Genomic DNA, 25044 nt, shown 5'->3' with positions numbered 1-25044 from the left:
AGTAGCTATTACACGCAAACATCGTTAATCGACATTGTAAACCATTTTTTTCGTATGAATATTTTAATCTATCTATGTAAGTAGCCATTTTCTTTATATTCTCGGTATTTTGAGTTATGCACGATATTAACGACATGTAGGATAAAAATGGTATTAAAAACAAATTTTATCAAATTAGGGTTCTTTGATTGTATATGTGTTACAATATTCACACACACACACACACACCTCCACATTAATAATATAAAGAGTTTGGAGATTCAAAAATCATCCCTGTAATTTTATTATTACAGGTTTATTTATTTCGAAACAAAAAAACATCAAATAATGTTTAAGCTTTTCTTCTTATTATGCTCTTAAAAACGGTAATAACTACCTTTTATAAAAAAAAAAATGTGTAATATGTAAATTGTACACGACAATAAAATTGTAAACACAAATGAAATTGAATCATAAATAAACAAACAAATATGAAAAAATTCAACACAATGAAACTAGAATATGTTAATTGGCTGAATCAAACAGTTTCTTAGCCTTGCTAACTTTTCAGTTTTCACATTAACATCTTAATTGATACATCATTAGCTCTCCCAAACTTCCTGTGGAACATGACAACTGCTTATTAATGTTACAGAGGTGAGATATATATAGGTAAAAATAATAAAATACTATTTTAGGACTCCATAAAAAAAAAACAAATTTAATTCTATCAGTTTTCCATCTAACTATAAACATTTTTCAGTATGAAAAATGAAAAATATTGTTATTGCCTAATATTTTTTTATTTATAGATATAACAAAACAAAAGACAAAGTATCGGCCAATCAAATAAGCTTATAATATATGAATGATATAGAAATGCAATTATCTGGAAAACTACAGTGATGAATAAACTGCAAAATCTTGCGGCGCACGCCCACCGCGGAGCACGGAGACGTGTGTGCATCAAGAAGTGGTCAGTCCGGTTCACCTCACACCTACACGACCAGTTTCTTACACCAATCGCACCGCGTATTATAATCTGAGACAATTTCGAAAGTTCCGATACGAAAATATCACCCGGCGCATCCCTAAACTAACACAATATTAATACCATACAAATAAAATGTTACGAACTATATCGCCGCAAAACTTTGTTGACATTTAACTATTAATAGTATTTTTATTTCTTTCTTCTTTAGGAATATATTTTTTTCATAATAATTAGCAAATATCTGAGAATCAAATTCGTAAATAATTTGTTTCTTCCTCTCAAAAAGTCCATACAAATATTACCTTCATTGTCGTTGTTTCCCTCGCCGTTGTGTGCCGAAGCCACCAAAACTCCAAAGCACAGAATGCCCAAAAATCTCACAATCATTTTAACTGTTTAAATGACAGCACTGAGTTCACAAGTTTTTTCGAAAATAACAATTTTTTTAAACACTCGACATAGTCAACCCGATGACACTCGCGCTGCAGAGCAGCGATCGGCCTTTCTTTCGCAAATGGCGGAGGATGACGGATGTGTTCATCGATTGCATTCGAGTCTGCGCGTTTGTGAAGTCTGTTATTTGCGTCAAAATTATTTGTTGCTGGTAACACTAGGACCTATTTAATAAGAATGTGTACAATATTCAAAAAAAAATGCAACCACAATTTTTATTTAAATCATTGACAATCAAGGAAAGCTTAATTAGTATTATTATTAGATTAGGGCAAAGAAATTATTATTTATTTTTAAATTATTTATATTTTAAAATATATTGTGTTTTCTTTATTTAATAAAGCCTCGTAGGATTTTAATGAACCTAAATAAATATATCTGGGTCTATGTCTAGATACAAATATTAAAAAATAAAATCTTTCAGATTTAGATATTCAAATTGCTATAATTTTTATATCAAATGTCACCGGCATCAAAAATGTTTTGTAAAAAAGAATTGTTTAGATAAATATACCTAATAATAGATAATAGATACCTAAGATATATTTTGAAATGTTTTCAACCTAATACTTAAAAATAATTAAACTTCTTTAAAAAAATGAAAGATTAAACTTAATCACAATTACTACTACTATTTAAAGCCTTTATTGATGAATTTACACTTTTTTTTTGTATCTTTGCTCTCTAATCAAATTATTTTATTTAAAAACAATGCTTATATAGGTTGTCTCAGGTCACTAGCGAAATAAAACCATATTCCTAATTTTACTTTTTATTTTATAGCCTGTTTAAATAAATGCTCATTGAACACAATCGTCAAAAATGTAAGATTTTATTTTGAATATGGCAACACTGGAGTTTCGAAAGTTCAATTTCGCATGGCGGACGTGCAAGTGAACTCTGTTATTTGTTGGTGATAATTTCAATTATTATCTTTTCGAGATTCCTTATGGAAAGGCAAATTTTCATGCTACTTTTTCTTTGTGGACGTGCTTTGTTCATTCCTTAACGTTAGATGATGTTAAAGTGTTAATTATAGTTAAATTTGTGAGAACTGCATAGGTTTTTTCTCAAAAATGGGAAAATGTGACGAAGCTAATGTCGAAGTTAGTATGGGGGACTCGGCGTCCCCCATGAAACCTGATAATTTTACATTCACCGTGCCCCCCGAGGCTCCAGTCTTCGAGCCTACGCCTGAAGAGTTCCTAGATCCTTTGGCGTATATCAGCAAAATAAGGCCCATCGCTGAGAAGTCGGGGATATGCAAGATAAAACCACCCGCCGTAAGTTATTTTCTTTGTCATAAATCGATGCAACATTATGTTTCTGTCCTAAAAACTTGTCCTCTTTTTGTTAAATTATATCGTATTATGGATTTCTAACCCTAAATTTAAATGCTTAGAATGCCTTGTGATGCAACCGTGGACACTCTTATGACAAATTAGTATGGTCTTTAAGTTTTATTTTATTCAATCGACCACAAATAATACGTGTTCAAGTTCCCTGCGACTGCACATTTGACTGAAAAGCGCATATAATTATCGTCGAATGCACTCGCATATTGTTGCTGTAGGCTGGTTGCCATTTTGTGTCGTGCCCTCTGCCTACGATATTTTAGATAAAAAATAACTATTTCGCCTTATTGTCTTAAATAAATCGACGAACATTCCAATTACGCGAAATATCACATTTTTCTGGTAAATAATGATTAAACTGATAATAAATCTAATTAAAACACATAAAAATAGTTTTTTTTTTTTTAAATAATATATTTGAAATAACTAATTAAAGTTATTACTTGGATATTACCAAAAGAGAAAATAAACCATTCCATAAAGTAGTAATTTTGGATATTGAATGAGGCTATGTCCAGCATGAGGTCACACTATTTTCATAATGAATTCACAGTAATTGCTACAACAGTTACATTTATGAGGATATTTTTGCTTATATATACATCCCAGTTATAGAATTCAAGTTGAGAAATCCAATAGAAAATAAGTTGTTTTTTATATTGTCATAATTTTAATTGACCTTTAAATTTTATATATAAATAATGTATGTGAGAAAAATGTTAGTGTACTCCTGTGATATTAGTTTTAAAATAGTTATAATTGTTATTTGCTTGGAGAAATTATTTTCAAATTATATCAGTGTGAAATTTTGGTTTTCCCCATTAATTTTTATCTAGTAAGTTGTACTTATTTGAAGTGTTTTTAAATAGTTCTATATACATATAGATATATAATTATGATAATTTGTATATTTATTGTTGTTAATGCAAAATGTATCAATCATAGAGTTTTGTACATACACTTTATGGTATGGTATTTTATAAAAATATGTGAAGATATAAAAAATTAAAAGGCTGTTCTCAATTGATAAAATCTCTATATTATTAATAATGATTAATTTTGCCGGGTTTTGCTCGAACAATTTGATTTTTGGGTGTAATTTTATTTATTTCACTGGTAACAATGCAACTTAGTACATGATTTATATGTACTTAAAACATGTTCTTACAGTGTGAAATGCTTTCCTTTAACCGTCGAATATCTTTCTTATTTTTAAAATTATCGTACGCTTTCAAATGATAGTGAATAATAATATAATGTAATATTTATATATCATTATGGATCCCTTGGATTCAAATTTGACGCAAAATATCAATTGTTTATTTAATCAGATGGTAAAGTCAACAAAAAAATAACTATAATATAATTATTATTTTATATTATGTGTTGTAATTCTCGGTGGTAGGGCTCTGTCCAAGTCCAGCAAGTAAACAGTTAAACAGTAATAATTTGTTTTGTTGTTGGAATTGTCAGTTAGTCAATACATGACAATAATGACAAGCATTCAATCAACAATTCCCATGATTGGTAGATTCTTGAAAGCTATAAAATGGTCCATAAATGGCCTATGTGTTTGGGTTTTCTTCATTTAGTGAATCACTTACACATCTGACTGGAAAAGACATGTGTAGAATAGTGTTCTTGTTGTAACCTGTACTCTGGACATTATTATAGATTTATCATAAGTTACATTTCTATAAATCATGTAACTACAAACATCCATGAACTCTGATATGTCATAGTACTGTGAACTTTTTAAAAGATTTATATATCCTAATTTATGTATTCACTACTGGGTTATAGGTCTAATAAGTAGGGGGCTAGATTATTGAGCTGTAGATTCTGAGTTACCAATTTTTGATCCTGGGCCTTCTGTCAATACAATGTCAATATCTCAGCTTTATATTTCGTGAATTGGAGAGCTGTTGGTCTAGTGCCCTAACCGGTTTCTGTTGTATAACGTCCCTATTTTGTGGGAATATAAAAAGGAGAGTATAAAGTTTATGCTTATGTTTGAGCCCTTATTGTTTTGTGACCATCATCACTAAAATCGGTCGGCTTATACATCTATATTTAAAAACGCTAAATATGTTAAAGTTAATTTTTAATTAACTTCAAACATATTTAGCATTATTAAGTTTATTTTTTAACATCTTTAATAATTTTTGAGTATTGTTTCTACAATATATACAATATATGAGGTTAAGAAGCTTTACTTAATTGATTAAATTATATATTTATTATATTATATAATTTAGAATTTGATACATTACCATCACAATAAATATCACATACTTTTTTAACACAAGTTGCATCCTATACCTTATATTAAATATAAAAGAACAACAAGAACTAGTGTTTTAAACACTTCATAAATCTTAAATGTGTCTTAAATAAAATATTTATATTAATTTAATAATTTTATAAGTTAAATTTTGGTAAATATACAAATGCTATAATATTTCAAATTTTACAAAAAATATTCAAATTAGATTAGAACAAAAGAAATCATTCTGGTATAGTTAATTTAGTTTAAGTTGTAGTAAGTTTTTTTTCAAATGTAAATATTGATACTAAATGAACAATATTTATCCCCTGGGTGGCTCTATGTTTACAATACAGATCTCTTATTTCACACATATAAAAATTATCATCACCAGGTCATTTTACACTTATAAATATAGAAAACAATATGTGTATAAGCCTTATAAACTGATTTGCTTACAAAATAGCTGTATAGGAAATTATTAGAAGGATATATAGAACTTGTTTACTCAATAGTACTAGTGATCATTATTTTGACAAAAGAAATATGAGGAAGCCTAGAAGTGGTTAAAGGCATGGCATAGACTTCGTCTCCAGCTTCAGTGCAAATCTTTAGATATATATATATATATAGCAGAAAATCATCTGACGTATGCAGGTTTTACCACAGGGTTTTCCTTCCACTCAGGCAATAATTAATTGATCAGATTAAGAATGCGAACATTCAGTGACATTTGCATGGCTTCGCACCCACTATTTTAAGTTAAAATTCTGTCTACTGGGCCATATTGGCTTCAACCAAATACATTATATAACTTAATTTGCATTTATTGCAACAATAGTGTAAATATCAAACTAAATTATTTTTTAAATAGTCTTGCTTCACAAAATTATTTGTATAACAATATATAAATTTAAATTACAAAGGTTGCTACACTGCTGTATATGTAATATCAAATACAAAGATCATATTAAGATCTATCTATATTGTTATGGTGTCATATAATCTGATCTCTAAACTCATCTATGTATTTATCATTACATTTCAGATGAAGCTCTATTATGTAAATATATATGTATTGCTTGTGAGAAATTTATAAAAATATATATAGCACACACACTGTCACACCACAATGTTTGTACACACAAGTGTTGAATTAAAAAAGACTTAAAATCAGACTCAAACTACCCTCATACCACATTTTATCTAAATCGGTTCTGTGGTTTAACCGTGAAGAGGTATCAGACAGAGTGACTTTCGTATTTATATTAGTATAGAAACTTATTACATATACCTATATATATACATATAGCAGTTTTATATATATGTGACATATTTTCTTAAAAAGGAAACTAAGACATTTTGTGTTCAACGTCCATCAATGATGGATTTTAAACTTGTATCGTCAACAAAAAATGATATAATGGTTTAAGCAGTAACTCTCAATAAGTGATGCTAAATGAAAGACATGAATATACTTTGCATAATTTAATTTATAGCAAATAAAGCTATAGAAAATTATTCAATAACAACTTACCTGCTGCTTGGAATGTTGTTATGAATATAATTGTTATTGTATCTTCAAGTTATCTAAATAAAAAGTTAGCTAGTGTATATAAAGAAAAAAACTGACAAAGAGTAACATTGGCAGATGTAGTAGAAATCTGCTTTAATGGAAGAAAACAAAATAGGTTTAAAACCGAAGTAAATCATATCATTTCAAGGTCATCATGATATTATATATACATAGATAAATGATGTAGTAGTCTTAAGTAGACTACTAAATACTATATTTATTAATCTATTTTTAAATAATCTTTGAATACTTGTATATATAGTACAAAAGCAATCTAATAAGATTTTTTTTTGGGATTTTACATAATAGAAAATAATTATATGGCTATATATTTAAATTATGAATTCAAAACCAATTCCTGTTTCTTGATGTTAAAATAAAATTTACATGAAAAATACGAAAAATTGTAATTTTAGTACATTTAACGGAGTGACTGTGGTGCGGTCATTCTAAATTCACACAAAAAATATGTTTTTTTAAACTTAGCAACCATTTTTTGTTTAGCATTGGCAGCCACCGTTCGCAGTAGACGTGGATCGACTGCGTTTCACACCCAGAATACAAAGGCTTAATGAATTAGAGGTAAATAAATAACATAATATTACTATTGTTATATGTTTTGCATAAAGTTTATTAAAACGCCATGATTTAAAAACATTTAAACATCATATGCAACTATATTAATTAAATACAAGTAAAATATAGACTAAAAATAATATATGTATTTTTTTTTTATTTAAAAAACGAAAGGCCAATGTCCTCATTTTATTAAGGTTTTTTTTTTCTTAATTTTTTTGTTGATGAGTCCATCTAATACATAGTGTGTATCACTGTACTGTACTTTTTCAGGCTATCACAAGAGTTAAGCTGAATTTCCTTGACCAGATTATCAAGTTCTGGGAACTTCAGGGCTCCGTTCTCAAAATACCCACAGTTGAACGGAAACCCTTAGATTTGTACGCCTTGCACAAAATCGTTAAAGAAGCTGGTAAGATGATCATTGCTAACATTTTATTTATTACTTGTGTATATAACTTAAGTATAAAGTTTTCCGAGTCATTCCCTGATCCATAAACAAAAAGTAAATTTATACAGACAACAAAAAATTGTTAAAATTAGTATATACTTTTTTATTACTACTTAATATGTTAAAAGTTATCTTTTAATTATTTTTATAATGCAATGCAAGCATATCTGTATTCAGAAGTTTTAGTCACCATTTTTATTTTAATCTTGTATTATTTTCTTATATTAAATAGTTGTTACCCGGGACTGCGCTCGCTTTATAGGGTCTGTTTGTAAAGTGTTTGGTATAAAAAAGGAGCCTATGACCTTCCTTGGGATTCAAGTTTGCTTGATACAAAACTTCATCAAATTCGATTCAGTGTTTTGACCGTGAAAGCGAACAGAAAGAGATACTTTCGCATTTACAATATTAGTAAAGATTTTTACAATGATGTCAACTTGTATTAATGCGTAGGAGGATAATATCTTTGAGCGAGTGTAAAGGTTGCGAAGTGGAGTAATAAGAGGAAGTTTTATTAGTATTATGCAAGGAGGTGTAATCATTAAGTTCAAAGATGTTTTTTCGCAATAGGTTTTGGAATATATGGTTGATGTTTCAGTGGCATACAGTTGTTATTTTTTTTTATTTGTTTTTTGGGTTTTCTTATATTTTTTTTATCCGTTAGGCAAGTTTCCTCTTTGACAAGGAAAATGATTTGATCGTGCACATCACACATAAGAAGCGTGTTTTGGTTACCATAGCTTTTCCTATGCCGATTACAAAACCCGTTTTAGAAGATTTGGAAGATACAAAATTAATAAAAGGAATATTTGGATATTTGAGTCCAATTTTAAACCGAAGTTACTGGGCTATGCCGTCTAATAATAATGGTTTTAAATTCGTTGAATTAAACTATCGATTTGGTTCAGTCTGTAGTACGGAATTGGAATAAAATGTCAAATTGCCGGTTAAGTACCACTGATTTTTTTTACTTAAATTGTGTTTATAAATTATCTCTTGCACTGTGGTGAAGGAATATATCGTGAGAAAATCTGCACTAGTCGGATCTAAATTAGCCACATATGTATCAACTAATCCGTATTAAAATAGCGTTATGGAAAAATGTCCGAACATATCGGGAAAAGTAGAGGAGCCTTTAAGTGAATGTACATTTAGGGCTTTATGCAAGCTACCGCCAATAGCAAGGAAAACAAATATCGTGATATTTCATATAATTTTACTTTAACTTTTACTTGGTGGTCGAGCTTTGGGCAAGCCTGTCTGGTACCATGCACTCATCAGATATTTTACCACCAAACAACAGTAATCAGTACAAAGGTGTGTTCCGGTTTAAATGGTGATTGAGCCAGTGTAAGTACAGGCACAAGTGATATAACATCTTAGGTCCCAAGGTTGGTGGCGCATTGGCGATGTAAGGAATGGTCAATATTTCTTACAGTGTCATTGTCTATATGCGGTCCTGACCGCTTACCATCAGTTTGACCATTTGTGGGAAAAATACACAAACAACTCCACTGAGACACGATATTTAAAAAAAAAACTTAATTTACAATTATAATAATCATAATAAGTTAAATAAATAAATAAAGTGTACGATATAAAATTATTCACAAAATCGCAGGTGGTTTCGAAGTATGCTCATCGGAGCGGAAATGGTCAAAGATAGCTCGACGGATGGGCCACCCCCAGGGCAAGGGCATCGGATCAATATTAAAGAATCACTACGAGCGCATCCTCTACCCGTATGATGTGTTCAAGAACAGCGGAGCCGTCAGCTGCGCTGGTGACAACAAAGAGACGGTGAGTTGTTTCATTTCGATCACAGTGACACTATCATTGAGGTCAGTTTTAATATATTATTGGCTTTCTTGTGAACTTATATAAAGAATTAGTGCAGGTGTAGGGGATAAAAAGTACTATGTGTTTTTTCAGCGAATTAATTGCATTCGTAAGTTTAAAAATAATAATGTATATATACATTATTCACGGTCCTTTCAAGCTGTCATATACTAAATGAACTGTTGCAGTTGCTATCTAATGGTATATGAACTGGTGGAAAAAATGCTTGGTATATTTTGGCAAGTCATCATATAACTAAATGAATAATGTCGGGGGAAATGAGGAATATTGATTTGTATTGTTATTCAAACCTCAAGCTTGGAACCTAAACTGCCCCATAACGTTGACATGTGATTAGTGTGACCGTTCGATCGACCATTTAGAGTGGGATAGTCCTGTTTTTAGCTGCGTTATTTACTGTCCTTTAACGTTTCAAAATTCAAGACATTCTATAAAAAATATAAACTAATAAATTAATCACTGAGATAAAAATATTAAAAAATGGTCAGTTACACACAAAAAATGTCTTTTTCAAACAGAAGATCGAAGTGAAAGGCGAACAGACGCCGGAGAAGGCGGGACGGAGGTCGAGCAAGCCCCCGGCGGCGACCCCGCCCCCCGCGCGCCGCTTCAAGAGCTCGGAGCCCGAGGCGGCCGAGGGCAGCCACACCGAGGGCGCGCTGCCCGCCGGCGACGACAAGAAGACCCCCATCAAGGAGGAGCCCGGCGAGACCCGTCGAAGTGAGTGGTGAAGTTCTGACCGCGCGTTTCACTTCTTAATTCGTCAACACTTCGTGCAACTAATTCTGTCATTTCAACGACGATTTTCACGTTTGCTTAGAATTTTTCTTCTGGGTGTTAAATTTTTTTATAAAAAATGAAATGAGGCTCGGCGCCGCCCTCAGGTCCGCGCGAGAACAAGTGGATGTCGGCGGCGGGCAGCTGCGGCGCGCGCGCCCGCGTGCTGCGCTCCACGCGCCTGCGCGAGCACCGCCTCAGCAACATGACCGTGTCCGTCACGCCCGCGCCGCCGCCGCTGCACCCCGACGACCCCGTCAGTACCCGTATACATATACGCTGCCTCTTCTTTTGTTATAAATTGTAATGCCGCCCGAGTGTCTCGCTGTGCCACGCCACCCTAACCGTGCCCCGCGGCGCGTGTCCGCAGCTCGCGAAGTACATGTGCCACGTGTGCGGGCGCGGCGACATCGAGGAGCAGATGCTGCTGTGCGACGGCTGCGACGACTCCTACCACACGTTCTGCCTCGTGCCGCCGCTGGCCGACGTGCCCAAGGGCGACTGGCGCTGCCCCGTGTGCCTCGCCGAGGAGGTGCGTGCCTCGAGCCGCTCGCTGCGCGTCGCGCGCTATACGCTGCTCGAGTTTATAATGTCGGTCGGTTCCTTGTCCAGGTGTCCAAGCCGACGGAGGCGTTCGGATTCGAGCAGGCGTCCCGGGAGTACACGCTGCAGCAGTTCGGGGAGATGGCCGATCAGTTTAAATCTGATTACTTCAACATGCCCGTACATGTAAGTTTCACTTTAGATAAAAGGGGACACAACACTCAATTGGCAGCTTAAACTGATACAGTTTTGTGCTAGCAGAAGCTTATGGTTGTGCTTCTCAGAATAGAGTGGGTACCACAAATTATTGATTAATTGTACTGCTAATCAGCAGTACTTTGTATTTTAATCACAAATACAACAGGGATTATATTTCAAATTTCATAATTTACAAGACAGGATGATTACTAGTTAATATTTCTTAATGTATCTATGATGAGATAACAAACTGCATTTGAATTATGAGTCTTGTTCCTCTTTCTACCTACAAACAGTACAGTAACTGTCGACCCCACCAGATGGTGCCCACGTCGACGGTGGAGCGCGAGTTCTGGCGCGTGGTGTGCTCCATCGACGAGGACGTGACGGTGGAGTACGGCGCCGACCTGCACTCCATGGACCATGGATCCGGTGAGCTTCTTCTATTATTACGGCGATAGTAGGTACATATAGGATATAGGATTTTAGCTCAGGGAACCGATAGCGGATTTTTTCTTATTCATATTTATAGATCATTGATTACATGTAATTAAGAGGATGATGGTTATTAAAACAATTACATTAACGGAAACTCTATGAACAGGATTCCCGACAAAATCCAGTGCACATCTCTACCCCGGTGAACAACAGTATGCGGAATCTAGCTGGAACTTGAACAATTTGCCAGTTCTAGAAGGTTCTGTGCTCGGTCACATCAATGCTGATATATCGGGCATGAAGGTAAGCTAGAATTTGCTAACTCAAATCATTTAATGTACATTTGTAGAGCCGTTACATGCCGACTTTTTTGTATTTCGAAGAGTAAGAGTGATGGTGTGAGAACAGGCACTTGGTACCAATTTTTTCACCATATTAACAAGAGCAAGATTTAATTTGTTATATACCTGAACACTCATTGGCCGACTTTTGAGTCGTTGGGGACCGTCAACCAATGACCATCCAGGATTAAAACCAAATTAGGAATTTGACTTTGATTAATGTTGTGGAAACAAGAGGTTAATCCTGTCTTCTATATTTATGGTGTATAATATACACATAATTATAATAATTAATAACGCTTTCGTTCATAATATTCAACATACGATTTCAACTCGATAGATAATACTCAGTAGCCTGAAGTTGTTGGCACTTGAATGAATGAAGGTTTCTAACTCGGTACCGTCAACAAATTAAGTGAAGCGGATTTGATAATTGTTTTTAAAAATATATATAGAAGCGTTTTAATGTTTATTAAAATGAATCAGTTGCAATTAATTAAGTGTGTAGGTTAAATGGTACTCTCATTAACCCAGAAGCAAGGTTTGCGTATTAGATACAAATAGAACTGTTTATTTGGTTATGGTTCAATTTTGTACGACGAAGCGGGTGAATATTGATAACGCATGTTGTCTTCACAATAGTTTTATTGAGACTAAAAATATTATAATAAATATTAACTATTTATTCTAGCAAAAGTATCGAACAAGAACATTAAACATTATGTAAACAAATTATTGAACAAAATCAACAAATAAAATGTTAAATACTTAAACATAGAATGAGTTTATACATCCACATCATGACTAGAAGATGTTTGTCCACACCTTGTGAATATACAACAACAGATTCAGCTTATCATAACATAATATCCTTTGGGTTTATTTACATAATATATTTTTTTTTCCAAAGATATTACTTTTTATTCTGATGTAATTTTGATTAATATTTTGTAGTTTTTTTTATATTACTTTAGTCATTTGTATCCTTAAAAATAGTTTTGTGCATCTGTAAGTGATATTAGTTAGCAGAAGACTAAATATTCCACATGTATTTATCAATTTGTGAAAATAAATTATCAAACAAAATTTTGACAGCCTTCGATTGGATGCGAGTTACTTTGAGCTTTTAATGAATAAATATTACGTGGCTATTACAAATAGTTTTGTAAGAAGTAGCTGTGAAATGTATAACCCATTCGGCACAGCGCGCCGTCTGCGATTCTATTTGCTTTGTTATATTTTCTTTCGAACGACAAAGTCAATACCATCTGGCAAGCTGAACGATACAAAACTGGCCTTCTTTGTTTTGTTTTTATTTATCATTTTTATCGTAATATTTACTCAACTAATTGGTATAATATCTTTTCTTACATAACAATTATATAACATTTCAGTAAATTATTAAGTTTTTAAACATTTTGAGAGTGCACCAGTGTTTGCACACGCTTGGAATATAATCTTTCGCGTAGTTGGCTTTTCTTTGAAAATGGCCGTCGTACCTGAAATTAGGTCAGCGTTTACTCTTAACATTTTTAAGAAAACTGCAACGGTTTTCCCTTGCATATAAAGTTTCAAAATGTAGCATAGTTGCTACTATCCGTACTATAAGTAAAGATGTGTGTTCGTCAGGTGCCATGGTTGTACGTGGGCATGTGCTTCGCGACGTTCTGCTGGCACAACGAAGACCACTGGAGCTACTCCATCAACTACTTGCACTGGGGCGAACCCAAGACATGGTAACAATTTTTTTTCTTTTGTGACGAATGATACATATAGATTTTTTGTTGATGTATTGGTAATTATATATTCCAATATACACATACATATACTTATTAATAATTGTATTTACAAAATAAGCTGCTTTTGGCGGTTTCGCTTGTGTTTAACATTAATACTTTCGCGCTTCGTAGCGTATTATATAATAAACGCAAAAAGATTATTTTTAAATGGGACACTATGGGATAACACGTTGAGTTATTTATTACTTACAATTGTATCAATTTCTCTAGGTATGGAGTACCCAGCTCCAAAGCTGAACAGTTTGAAGCAGCGATGAAGGCTGAGGCACCAGAGCTGTTCCAGTTACAGCCAGATCTGTTGCACCAGCTGGTCACTATCATGAATCCAAATGTCCTCATGAAGGCAGGCGTGCCTGTGTACAGGTGAGAAGATAAAACATACATTTATACAGAAATGTATATATATGATATTTTAAATTGTCTATTTTATTGTAAATATATATATAAATACATACATACATACATACATACATACATACATACATACATACATACATACATACATACATACATACATACATACATACATACATACACATCTTAGAACACTTTTGGCCTCATGCACGTTTTTTTATAATGTTGAAATGGATGTTTCTAAGTTTTTCTATTTCCTATCCGATGATATATTTGTCATTCCTATAAATTTGTTTTCCGCGATATTGTTCTTACAGTGGGGCCCAAATTTTTTTCGAACCCCCAAAACATGTTGATGAAGTTTTCCCTTCCTGAGTATATGGTCTGCAAATTACCTTATTTTTTACTTTCAATGAATTACGTGCGTAAATGCGGCGTTGCCAAAATTATAATGTAATAAAGAGATAAAAAAAACTGTCTTTGTATCTCTTTATACTTATAACTATATATATTTATAATAAAAAACAGCAGCTGAGCTAAATACAAATATTAAAACCAACTTTGTAACCAATGCACACCAAGCATTGTTTCAAATGTTTCAAATCCTTTGGGATTTGACCGACCCAAGATCACAATTGTTAAGCAGTCATTCACAATGTTATCATTCATATCATTGTAAGGAAAAATATTGAATATAATCGGAATTTTCTTTTGTGATTTATAACTTAATGATACAGGAGCTAAAACGTGCATATTTTTATAATTTAAAATGATAATAATATATATACATAACTAGGGAATCACAATTATATAACTCATTTAAATTAGCATAACGTTCATTTCTGGTGTTGACATAAACATATAAACCGCACCCCTCGAATTATGTTAATGGTGTTCACACAAACAAATGATACGAGTAATAAATGTCCCCACAACGTATACGTATCGTCTGCTCGTGTGACCAGGACGGACCAGCACGCGGGCGAGTTCGTGATCACGTTCCCGCGCGCCTACCACGCGGGCTTCAACCAGGGGTACAACTTCGCCGAGGCCGTCAACTTCACGCCCGCCGACTGGGTAAATGATTTACATATTTATGAATGAGAAAAAACTAATAGTAGCTACCAGGTGATCCTGAAGGGCTAGTGAGCTATATTCTAAAAATATTTTTTTAATTTCATTAGTTAGTACATATTACTTACTTGTTACTAGCGATTTTTTAAAATTAAATATCGCTTCATTGTAGCTTAAAATGGGTCGCGAGTGCATCGCGCACTACTCCACTCTGCGGCGATACTGCGTTTTCTCGCACGACGAGCTCGTCTGTAAGATGGCTCTGGAAGCGGACTCGCTCAGCCTCACCGTGGCGTTGGCGGCCTACAGGGACATGAGGACTATGCTGCACGATGAAAGAAAATTGAGGAAATCCCTACTCGATTGGGTGAGTCAGGCAGAGACAATATTTTGTTTTCGATTAATTGTCCAGTTTTATATTTTTGAATTGCTTTACAAACTCTAGGTAAACATGAATTAATTTAATATTAATTTACTGTGGTTGGCAAACAAATGGTCATGGAGTGTTTCCTCCCAGGGCGTGACGGAGGCCGAGCGCGAGGCGTTCGAGCTGCTGCCGGACGACGAGCGACAGTGCCACGAGTGCAAGACCACGTGCTTCCTGTCGTGCGTCACGTGCACGTGCACGCCGCACGTCGCGTGTCTGCGCCACCACGACCGCCTGTGTGCGTGCGCACCCGCCGCGCACAAGTTGAGGTACCCTACGGCACTTCCAAAGCACGACTTTTGAGTCGTGATTAAAAAACAAATATGTGATACGATGAATATAATATGTACAAATTTTCAATATAAGATTGGTTGTAACTTGTGATTTAAATTCAGATATCGCTACACTCTCGACGAGCTCCCTGCTATGTTGGAGAAGTTAAAACGCAAGTCAGAGCAGTTCCGCGAGTGGGCGGAGGCCGTCCAGAATGCTCTAGACCCAGACACGCCCAAGACTTGCGACCTGGATGGATTGAGGGCACATCTCAAAAGGGCGCACGATTTGAAGGTAAATATCTCTCACAAGTTAGTCGTGCCAAACGAAAGCAAGTTGATATTATCAATTTATTTAGCAGCGCGGATGTCTTATGTAATTTCCGTTTGTTTCAGATGCACAAGACGGAGCTGGTGCGCGCGCTGGAGACGGCCATCGAGGACGCGGAGAAGTGCGCGTCCGTGATCCAGCAGCTCGACCTCAACAAGATGCGCACGCGCACGCGGCACCACGACCCCAAGTACCGCCTCTCCATACACGAGCTTACGCTCTTCGCGGCCGAGATCGACGGACTCGCCTGCGTGCTGCCCGAGGGTAAACAGAAATTAAATCATTTCGTCATAGACATGTAAATTGTGTCTCAATATTTATAATCTAGTCGTACAGGTGTATGATAAGATATATATTACCAAATGTAATAAATACTCGTCAACGTTCACCAATTTATCCTCAATTTAGCCTCATTGAACTGACATTAAAAGGTTTCCTGCAGGTTCAGCTGTTAAAGAAGTATTACGACAAACCGCGGAATTCGAGGATCGCGCCACTGAGTTGCTGAGTAAGGAGCTCGATGAGTGCGATGCGGCTTCTGTCAGGGAGCTGGAGGAAGTGAGTTGATCGTAGTTTAACAGTACTGAATTCATAGAATATTAAAGTACCATTATACAAAACATCTTTATTGAACATTTTTGAAGTACTATATTCTCACTACTTCAGTCATAATGTTTTCTTTGCGATTTTAAGGTGGTAGATCTCGGGTCTCGTCTCTGCATCGTACTACCGCAGCTATCGGCGCTGCAAGCACGCCTGCAGCAGGAAAAGTTCGTGTTGTCCGTGCATACGCACCGCGAGGACTGCTCCACACTCTCGCCCGAACTCATCGACAAGCTGCTGGCTGAGGCCGAGACGGTCGTGCCGCATAGGCGTGTTGAGGCAGAGCGGGCAGCGTTATATAAACTCAAATGTGAGTAGTAACAATATTACTAATTGTTGAGTACAAATGTATATTTAAAGCTGCATGTGCTAATAGCAGCCGTATAAATAATGTCATTAGATAAGAAAATGAAAAAAAAATGAATATAATAGATAATGACTAAACAAAATAATATCCTTTTTTCAACAGTACAAGTAGAAGACTGGGAACGTCGCGCACGCGCAGTTCTAATAGACACAAATACACCTAAGAACAGAGAGTCGTTCAGCGAGTCGGACGAGCATACCACCCTCGCAGAACTGGACGCATTGCTGGCGGAGGGCGACGAGATCGAGGCCGCCTTGCCGTCCTACCACGCTCTGCACACGGCGACCACGCACGCGAGGGATTGGCTCGCGAAAGTGGAGGAGATGCAGTCCAAGGAGCTGTACCCGTACATGCACAGCGTGGAGGCGCTGTCTCGTCGCGGCGCACAGATCCCGCTGGCGCTGCTGGAGAAGAAACATCTCGCCGCCGCGCTCACCTCCGCACAAGACTGGCAGAGAGGCGCCGCAGACATGTTCCTCAAGAAGGTACAGCATCGCACCACGCTACCAAGCCCGTTAGAGTTTCGAATGCCAAGCAATCGAAAATTATAAGTAATTTTAACCGCATATCCAATCAAAAGTTCATTGTTTTAATTTTCGTTATAGAACTGGCAGTATTCTCTGCTGGAAGCGCTGGCTCCGCGCGGTGAAGCGGGAGAGGGCGCGGAGGCGGGCGAGGGGGGCGCGGGGCGCAAACGAGCGCGCGGGGAGCCCCCGGCCGAGGCCGCGCTGCTGCGGCACTTCAGCGAGGACGCCACGCCCACGGAGATCGTGGCCGCCTTCAAGCAGGCCGAGCAGCGCGAGCTGGCCGCCGTCAAGGAGTTAAGGTGACGCGAGCTGCGGTTGTACTATCTTAATATAGTTTAATTATTAATGAAATCCGTTATTTACACCACACATTTTGTTGTTTCCTATGGTTAATATATTTTCCATTCCAGAGCCCGCAATATGCGCAAGGAGGTACGAGCTCCACCAACGGCTGGAGTGACGTTCTGCATTTGTCAGAAGCGACAGTATGGAATCATGAATCAGTGCGAATTATGCAAGGACTGGTTCCATGGTAAGTGCACCATATAATAATTATACACATATTTTCTTTTGATTGCCTAATTGTCGTTCAAGTTTTGTATAATCGAGTTTCAAATTACAACGATTATAAACAAGCTCCACTTCAAAATGTAGTAAAAATAATATTTTCAAAAAGCAAAAGTAACGAAAATTATTTATATGCGAATTGGTCACTAATGTGAGTCATGAGAATACATATTAGCTTATACTACATATGTACTTATTTTTGTTATAGCATCATGCGTGGCGTCCGCTCGTGACGACACAGAGGAGCGCGAGGAATCTCCGGAAAGGATAGAGCTTCCGTTCCCCTGCACCGAGACTAAATTCCTCTGCCCGGACTGTACACGCACGAAGCGACCGCGTTTACATCGGATACTGGCTCTACTGGTGAGTACGATACGACCGTACCGGTACGCGTGTAGGCATCGTCTCTAGTTCGGTGCCTAACATCGAGGAAAATTATTCAATAATAATAATAACATAAGACTATAACGACCGCCACCGGCGAGTCGCGAGCCGGCGGACGACGCATTAAAGCCGGATCCGTGCGCAGGTGTGGCTGCAGAAGCTGCCCGTGCGGCTGGCGGAGGGCGAGGCGCTGCAGTGCGTGACGGAGCGCGCCATGGCGTGGCAGGACGCGGCGCGCGCGCTGCTGGCCGGCCCGCTGCTGGCCGCGCTGCCCGCGCGCCGCGCGCACGACGCGCCGCGCGAGCGCAAGGACTCGCACGCCAGGTTCGCCCTGCTCGGATTGCGTTATAATAATGCACCGACCATTTTTTTCATTTAAGAGGTGAGTTGGTGGTCTGAATAGAATCGAAATGCAGAGTTACCTTGTGTGGCAGGTCGTCCGCGAGCGTCGAGCACGCCTACAGCGCCACGCCGCGCGCGCTGGGCGCCGGCGCCCGCGTGCCTCCCGGTCTGCTGCAGAAGCTGGAGGACCTCATGCTCGAGGGAGATCTGCTCGAGGTGACGAGTCGCTCCTCGCATATCCGTTTATAAAAATATAACGAGAGTTTTCGAGATGGTGGCGATTTTTTTTTCTGGAGTTTCTGATTATAGTAGATCAATAAATAATACGTCCCGATACCGCTAATGCCCGATCGTCCGTGGGAGCAGGTGCGGCTGTCGGAGCAGGCGTGCGTGTGGAGCGCGGTGTGGGCGGCGCGCGCGGCGGAGGGGCGGCGCGGCGCGCGCGTGCTGGACGCGGGCCGCCGCAAGCGCGCGCCGCCCGCGCAGCGCCACGCCGCGCTCAAGCGGACGCGCCCCGCCAGCGCCGCCAAGACCGCCATGAAGCGGGGCTCCGCCACCACCACCAACTACTTGAATAGGAAGCAGGTACGCCTCGTCGTCGGCACCGATGCGACGGCTGAGTGTTCCGAGTTTATTCATGCGATGTCTCGACAGGGCGTGTCTTCGGGCTCCGGTCTCATGATGCGCAAGCACTACATGGCGAGGCAGGAGCGACGCAAGCGAGCCATCCCCGCGCACCACCACGCGAGGCAGGCGAGAATAGGTCAGTTGGATATCTGTTTACCGTCCATAGTTATCGCGGTTGAATACATTGGCGTGAATTTTTATATAGACAGTAAAAATATGACACAGCCATTTTCACTTAAATATTATAGTACTCAAGTGTGTGCAGCAAGCACAGGTGGACTCTATATGACCTCACTCATATTCCGGTGGGGCGGTAATGTGGCACAACTGAAGAGAGTTCGAACACAGAACTGAAGTCTTAATATGTATCCCGAGGTGCAATAATGTCAATGCCACTATCAACTGTCAAACTGCGAGCTGTACCGAATTTGATACTCATTCGTATTAATAATTTCTAAATTTTTAACATATGTGTAATTGAATCGAGTAAAGCTCAAATAATGAACGCTAAGTCAAGAGAGCGCTCTAACGTGAGGTGTCCCCGCAGCGGCGCAGGCGCGCGCGGCGCGCGGCGCGGCGCGGCGCAGCAGCTCGTCGTCGCGCTCGTCCGCCGACGACGACGACGACTGCGCCGCCGCCGCCTGTCTGCGGCCCACGGGCAAGGTCGACTGGGTGCAGTGCGACGGCGGCTGCGACCAGTGGTTCCACATGCACTGCGTGGGCCTCAACCGCGGCGCGCTGCGGGAGGACGACGAGTACGTGTGCGGCTCGTGCGCCGACGCCAAGCCGCGCGCCGAGCGCCACTGAGCGCCCCCGCCCCGCCTCGCCCCTCGCACGGTGCTCACGTCTTTTCTATGCGGACAATGAAAGAGTGATTATGAGGACATTCTCTATGCCGAGTGCGCTGTGCCGTCTCTAATGCGTACACTGGGTTGGTGGTGACCCGTGTGGCCGCTTCGACTTGTTTGTGTTCATTAGAGATACGTTATACAGGCGATTTCGAAGGGTACCATCTTTGTAAAGAGTTTGCAGTTGATCTGCGAACGAGTGGCATGACGTTGTAACTATGTTTTTTAATCGAAATGTATTCTGTCAGTTGAAAGGTTCTGCCACTCGCGTTGATAACTGTTTGAACGATCATGAACAAAAAAATGCATGAGTATAATATGTATGTAACGACGCTGTGCGATATTTAACAAAGAACAGGTAAATCCGAATTACTTAAATATAATTTGGGTGATCTATTAGCACGAAAAGTCCATGAAATCTCGAACAACATCTCGATCACAGGATTTTGTTTATAAAATACCAAGCGGAATGATTTACAGTCAAATGGTGATATTGCGCTAAATATAATCCGCGATATATAACAATATGAGCTACTAGACCTACTCCGTTTTCATTTTTGAAATCTAAAAAAAGGAGACCACTTGACGCTCCCTCGCGAATTTAATTGAGAGAAAAGTATCCGTCGATAAAACTATTCATATCTATGTATCAAATATAATGTAACCCTCGTTTCCAACAAAATGTTGCCCAGACACTATAATTTTAAAATGTGTGGATATCTTTCTGCCAGCAGCTTTGAAACCGCAAAAGCTTAGGTCTACCTGAACGCGAAAATGGAATTACACGAAACATCGTAAATATAATTTTATTATAACTTATACAAAATAAACTCGAAACGATAGGAACATTCGAAGAAGTATATTTTGAATTATACTTTAAATTTATTAAATTAAATAAAAATACTGTATGGCATTGTGGTATAATATCTCTGGATTTTTTAATTCCATGTTATACATTTGTATTAGTTATCATGAAATTTTATAATACTATACAAATGGCAAACATGTTTTTGGTTATTTGATTATGTCGAGGACATAAAGTAATTTACTGTTTGAAATTATATTTTATTACAAGCGGGTACCATCCATGTGGATATGATTTTGAATTAACTTGACATACAAACAATACACAAAGTATTAACAAGATATCGTGAATTATTTCTTTCAGTTGATGAAAATAAGAGTATCAATGGAGTCTTAGTTAATACATTATTAAGTATTACAAAATATGAGTGTTTAACAAGACGAGTTACTGCACAATTTTCGTCAAGATTAAAGTTGAAAATAAGTAATTGATGTTCAAGAAAAAATAATTAAATATATGTTAAAACATTTCACTTTACAAAACTGAATGTATTAGAATTCAATTTGCACTTAAAGTAGCACAAATATTATCAAGTAATATTTTGCAAATGCAAAAAAGGACGAATATTTATTTATATAAATCTATGAAAAAAATAAATTTTGCTTACTCTTGAGCACAATAAAACAGATAGGCTGAAAAAATACACCCGGAAAGGCATTTTCCGAGTTTATTCATAAACAAGGACCAAAACGCCATTATGAATGTATTTTGGAAGCATTTTTAATTGGATTTAATGGGCATCAACAGATTTGTTGTTTATAAAGCATTAAAAATAATAAATTGGAAGAATAAATATTTCATCTACAAAATTTTAATCGAATTATTGCGTATATGTTAAATGTTTTACGTCCAGTGGAAAAAGCTGTTAGTTGTTGACATTTTGACAATTTTGACAGTTCATAGAATAAATACATGTTGTTCGTTACACTTTAAAATTATTGTTACATCGGTGTTTAGATGCGAGTTCGTATTGGAGAGTAATGGCGTTGGCATGAACTTGAAAACTTAATACTAGTTTCTTTAAAATAATTTTCAGGAATTGTTGAATTCACTTGTAAATTTTTTTAGGACAACTTTTAGAGCAATTGATACTTTGTATTTTGCATTAGTAAATTTACAGTTACAACATTTTTGTCGTAAATAATCTAAGTCCATTTGAGACTATGAGGAATTAAAAAAACCTAAAGTATTATATCTGAAAGAAAGTTATTATTGTTATTTCTCATGTTCACCCAAGCAGTCTACTCTCTTTTATGAACTCAAAGATGTTTAGTGACCACTTACTTTAAACTCACTCAAATATAGTAATCAGTGTTGTATGTAGACAGTCTTTCCTCTTGCAGACCGTTGAAAGGGAATAGGAACAATTTATTGAATTTAATAAAAGAAAAAATTTAATAAAAAAAACATTTATTTCGGTTAATGAAGGCACATTCTAGGAAAACCTGTTGATTTTATTTATGTTGAGTATTGGACGAAACAAATGTGTAATGCGTTTTTTTTGCAAGAAGTGTCACTGTGAGAAAAAAGTGCTTTGATGCAATGTCGCCGGTAACATACTGTTTTAGGCAGAACAAAAAAGTTGTATGGTGGGGGTAGGTATTAAATTTGACTTTTTTTTAATTCTAGGAAGTAATATTACGATTGAGAGAAATGTAATGCTTATGAAGACAAAATGGAACGTTTCCAATAAAGAACGCCTAAAACCAGTTCTTTAAAACGATTTGTGATGTTTGTATAGTATGTAATGACGTGACATTTCCAAGATGGCAGCGCTGTTCTAAATTTAAAAACGACGGTTGTCATATTAAAAGAGCAAATGTCAGAAATGTCCGTGTTTTTATAAAAAAAGGTTTTGATAAGAGAGTACGGTCATCAAAATTTTGTAAATATTTTTTTAAAACGAAAATCTATAGGAAATTTTTCTATTGTATTTAGAACTTGAATTTTGTAAGTAGAGTGTGTGCGGGTTTTGTATGGATTGCTTAGATAAATGTTACCATAATGTTTGTAAGTGTCATTTGTCCGGGCATGAAGTATGCAGCCTGTCGTTCTTGTGTTTGTTTATTGGTTCAACATTGTAAAGAATCACCCCCAAGTGCTTCTGTTTCAAACTGTATGTAAACATTGTTGTAATTTGAAATTTGTCTATTTAATAAATCCATATTAACAATACCATCTCCTTTTAATTTTAAAATCTCTTGGGAATATTAGAAAAGTAAATTTTATACTGGATACAAATTTAAACAAATAAATAAATTTAACAACAGTGTCATGATTCTTAAATTCACTTATTGTTCCTTTGAATAGGGAAGGCGGTTTCTTTATGTTCCTTACGTTGTTAAATGTTAATTATTATAAACATATTTATAGGTAACTAATAATACGGTACCTCACTGCAGTCTCAAAGAGTTAAATCTATTGTACACAATGTCTTCACAATAATTTGACCTTCAATTTGATGAAAGTTGATAATCAGATTAAGTAACTTGTCTTGAAACTGAATGGTCATTGGTCGGTGGTAGTCGATGACGCAATAGGCGACCAATGAGCGTTCAGTAATTTCGGATATGCTAGTGCTGTCAAATTATTGTAGTCATTTGTGTACAATAGTTGTAGAATCATTGGCACGTGCACTGAGGATGTCTACAAAGCGGCACCGTCCTCCCAATTGTCAAATATGGAAATAATGTACAAATGATAATTATGGTTCTACTTCAGTTACGAAACACATGTTTTAATTTTAATGTACTATTATTAATAATTATTTGCTAATAATCTCAAATTTGTCAGAGATAAGTTTATAAAATGTCTGTAAATTTAAAGGCTTCTTAAAAGTTAAGAAATGTATTGTACGTATTTAGTACAATTTAATTTTGCGAATTTTATTTTCTAGATGCATTTTGGACATCTTTAAGACAATTTTTATGAATTGGGTTCTATTAGTGTACAACTACGCTGTCGTGAGACACGATTTAAATGTAGGCGAACAGCCATTTAACGAAAGTTGTGACTACCTAATGGAATCCGATTTTTATTATTTCATATTAAGAAACAATCGACACTTTGGAGTGTTTCTTCATCAAAATGCAGATTTTTAAGATATTTTAAAAACGGAATTATAATCATTAAGAAAAATACTTTTATATTTAATATCACTAAGGTACACAGTTCTGCGTTATTTATTTACAAGATGGCTGTAATTCGTTAGTTAAGACGGTCCATTGTTCGATCTCTGCTTCAGTATAAATATGTAGTGTAAAGTGAACTTAATGCCCTGTACATAAGGTTCATTATTACTTCAGTCTATAAGGGTGTGTACAGATTTGTAAATCGAAATAATAAAATTGTATAAAATATATTCGACGAAATATAAAATGAATTTATTTTCTCACTTGTACTAAATTTAAAATTCAATTTTTTCACAGATAGATTATAAACAGTTCCGTATACATCCAGATATATATTATGAATCTAAATTGTACAATTTTTACAAATTAAAATCCTGTTTGTTTCTATTTATCAGTCACTTTAAGGTTTGTTTCTGATCTGATGTTAAAAATAATTCCAGCATGAATGTATAAACATTAGTATAATGTACAGATATTAGTTAAGAGGTCAGCTGTGCAAGTGAACCGGTGAGCCGAGCGTTAGTGATTATTTAACTTTTAATGTTGATATTATATTGTTGACAGTTTGAAAGCTCACTTCACCGAGTACGGTTGGACAGCGAGACGGTTATGTGTACCAAATAATATAGAGAATTATTGAAAAAATACTAAGGTTTTTTCTTATATCCTTATCTTTATTTTAAAAAAGAACAATCATATTAAAAAAAGTATTAATTGCG

The 25044-nt window shown here is 36.5% G+C and overlaps 2 protein-coding genes across 3 annotated transcripts in view; one reads left to right on the top strand and one right to left on the bottom strand.

Annotated features, from left to right (window-relative positions):
• LOC125073814 (calsyntenin-1) overlaps window positions 1-1499 on the bottom strand; it is a 188271-nt gene extending 186772 nt beyond the window's left edge. Inside the window, exon 1 of one of the 2 annotated variants that reach the window (XM_047684896.1) lies at window positions 1276-1499. In XM_047684896.1, coding sequence (XP_047540852.1) covers window positions 1276-1360 — 85 coding nt within the window. In that variant the 5' untranslated portion in view covers window positions 1361-1499. The remainder of the gene's footprint in view (window positions 1-1275) is intronic. The other variant, XM_047684897.1, reaches the window with a different exon arrangement.
• Window positions 1500-2298: 799 nt separating this feature from the next.
• On the top strand, window positions 2299-24954 carry LOC125073827 (lysine-specific demethylase lid). The gene is made up of 28 exons (XM_047684925.1): window positions 2299-2709; window positions 7128-7205; window positions 7473-7611; window positions 9272-9450; window positions 10029-10230; window positions 10395-10543; window positions 10658-10819; window positions 10900-11016; window positions 11349-11460; window positions 11633-11769; window positions 13437-13543; window positions 13817-13969; window positions 14926-15037; window positions 15207-15401; window positions 15552-15730; window positions 15857-16028; window positions 16130-16328; window positions 16507-16622; window positions 16758-16977; window positions 17137-17519; window positions 17640-17860; window positions 17972-18093; window positions 18337-18491; window positions 18658-18836; window positions 18947-19070; window positions 19221-19439; window positions 19509-19617; window positions 20029-24954. The coding sequence occupies exons 1-28, from the start codon at window positions 2503-2505 to the stop codon at window positions 20286-20288; spliced, it is 4707 nt and encodes a 1568-aa protein (XP_047540881.1). The 5' UTR covers window positions 2299-2502; the 3' UTR covers window positions 20289-24954.
• Window positions 24955-25044: the final 90 nt, after the last annotated feature.

This window comes from Vanessa atalanta, chromosome 25 (assembly GCF_905147765.1).
Source record: "Vanessa atalanta chromosome 25, ilVanAtal1.2, whole genome shotgun sequence".
NCBI classification, from domain to species: domain Eukaryota; kingdom Metazoa; phylum Arthropoda; class Insecta; order Lepidoptera; family Nymphalidae; genus Vanessa; species Vanessa atalanta.
Note: the sequence above shows the minus strand (reverse complement) of the source record. Positions and strands in the feature narration are given on the sequence as shown.